The sequence below is a fragment of the Penaeus monodon genome, chromosome 24, assembly GCF_015228065.2.
Source record: "Penaeus monodon isolate SGIC_2016 chromosome 24, NSTDA_Pmon_1, whole genome shotgun sequence".
Classification (NCBI taxonomy): Eukaryota; Metazoa; Arthropoda; class Malacostraca; order Decapoda; family Penaeidae; genus Penaeus; species Penaeus monodon.
Window position 1 is genome coordinate 8,547,103 of NC_051409.1, and position 204 is coordinate 8,547,306.

General features: G+C 49.5%; 1 protein-coding gene across 1 annotated transcript in view; it reads right to left on the reverse strand.

Moving 5' to 3' along the window:
* LOC119588837 (calcitonin gene-related peptide type 1 receptor-like) overlaps positions 1-204 on the reverse strand; it is a 35,383-nt gene that overhangs the window by 26,364 nt on the left and 8,815 nt on the right. The window contains exon 3 of the mRNA XM_037937478.1: positions 4-93. Within this exon, the coding sequence (XP_037793406.1) occupies positions 4-93 (90 nt within the window). The remainder of the gene's footprint in view (positions 1-3; positions 94-204) is intronic.

Genomic DNA, 204 nt, shown 5'->3' on the forward strand with positions numbered 1-204 from the left:
CCTTCGTAAATATATCATCCGTAGCGCAGGCCAAATAATCCGCCGCATCAGGCTCCCATTCGCCATCTTGTCCGCAGTACCTCGACGCGCGCTCTGGGTAGGGGAAAATCCTCCGTAAGTTAGGGGAAAAAGAGAGGGAGACTGGGGGAAATTTGGTTAGGAGGGAAAATGAAGTTGGGTGTAAAATGGAATTTGGTGTTGTTT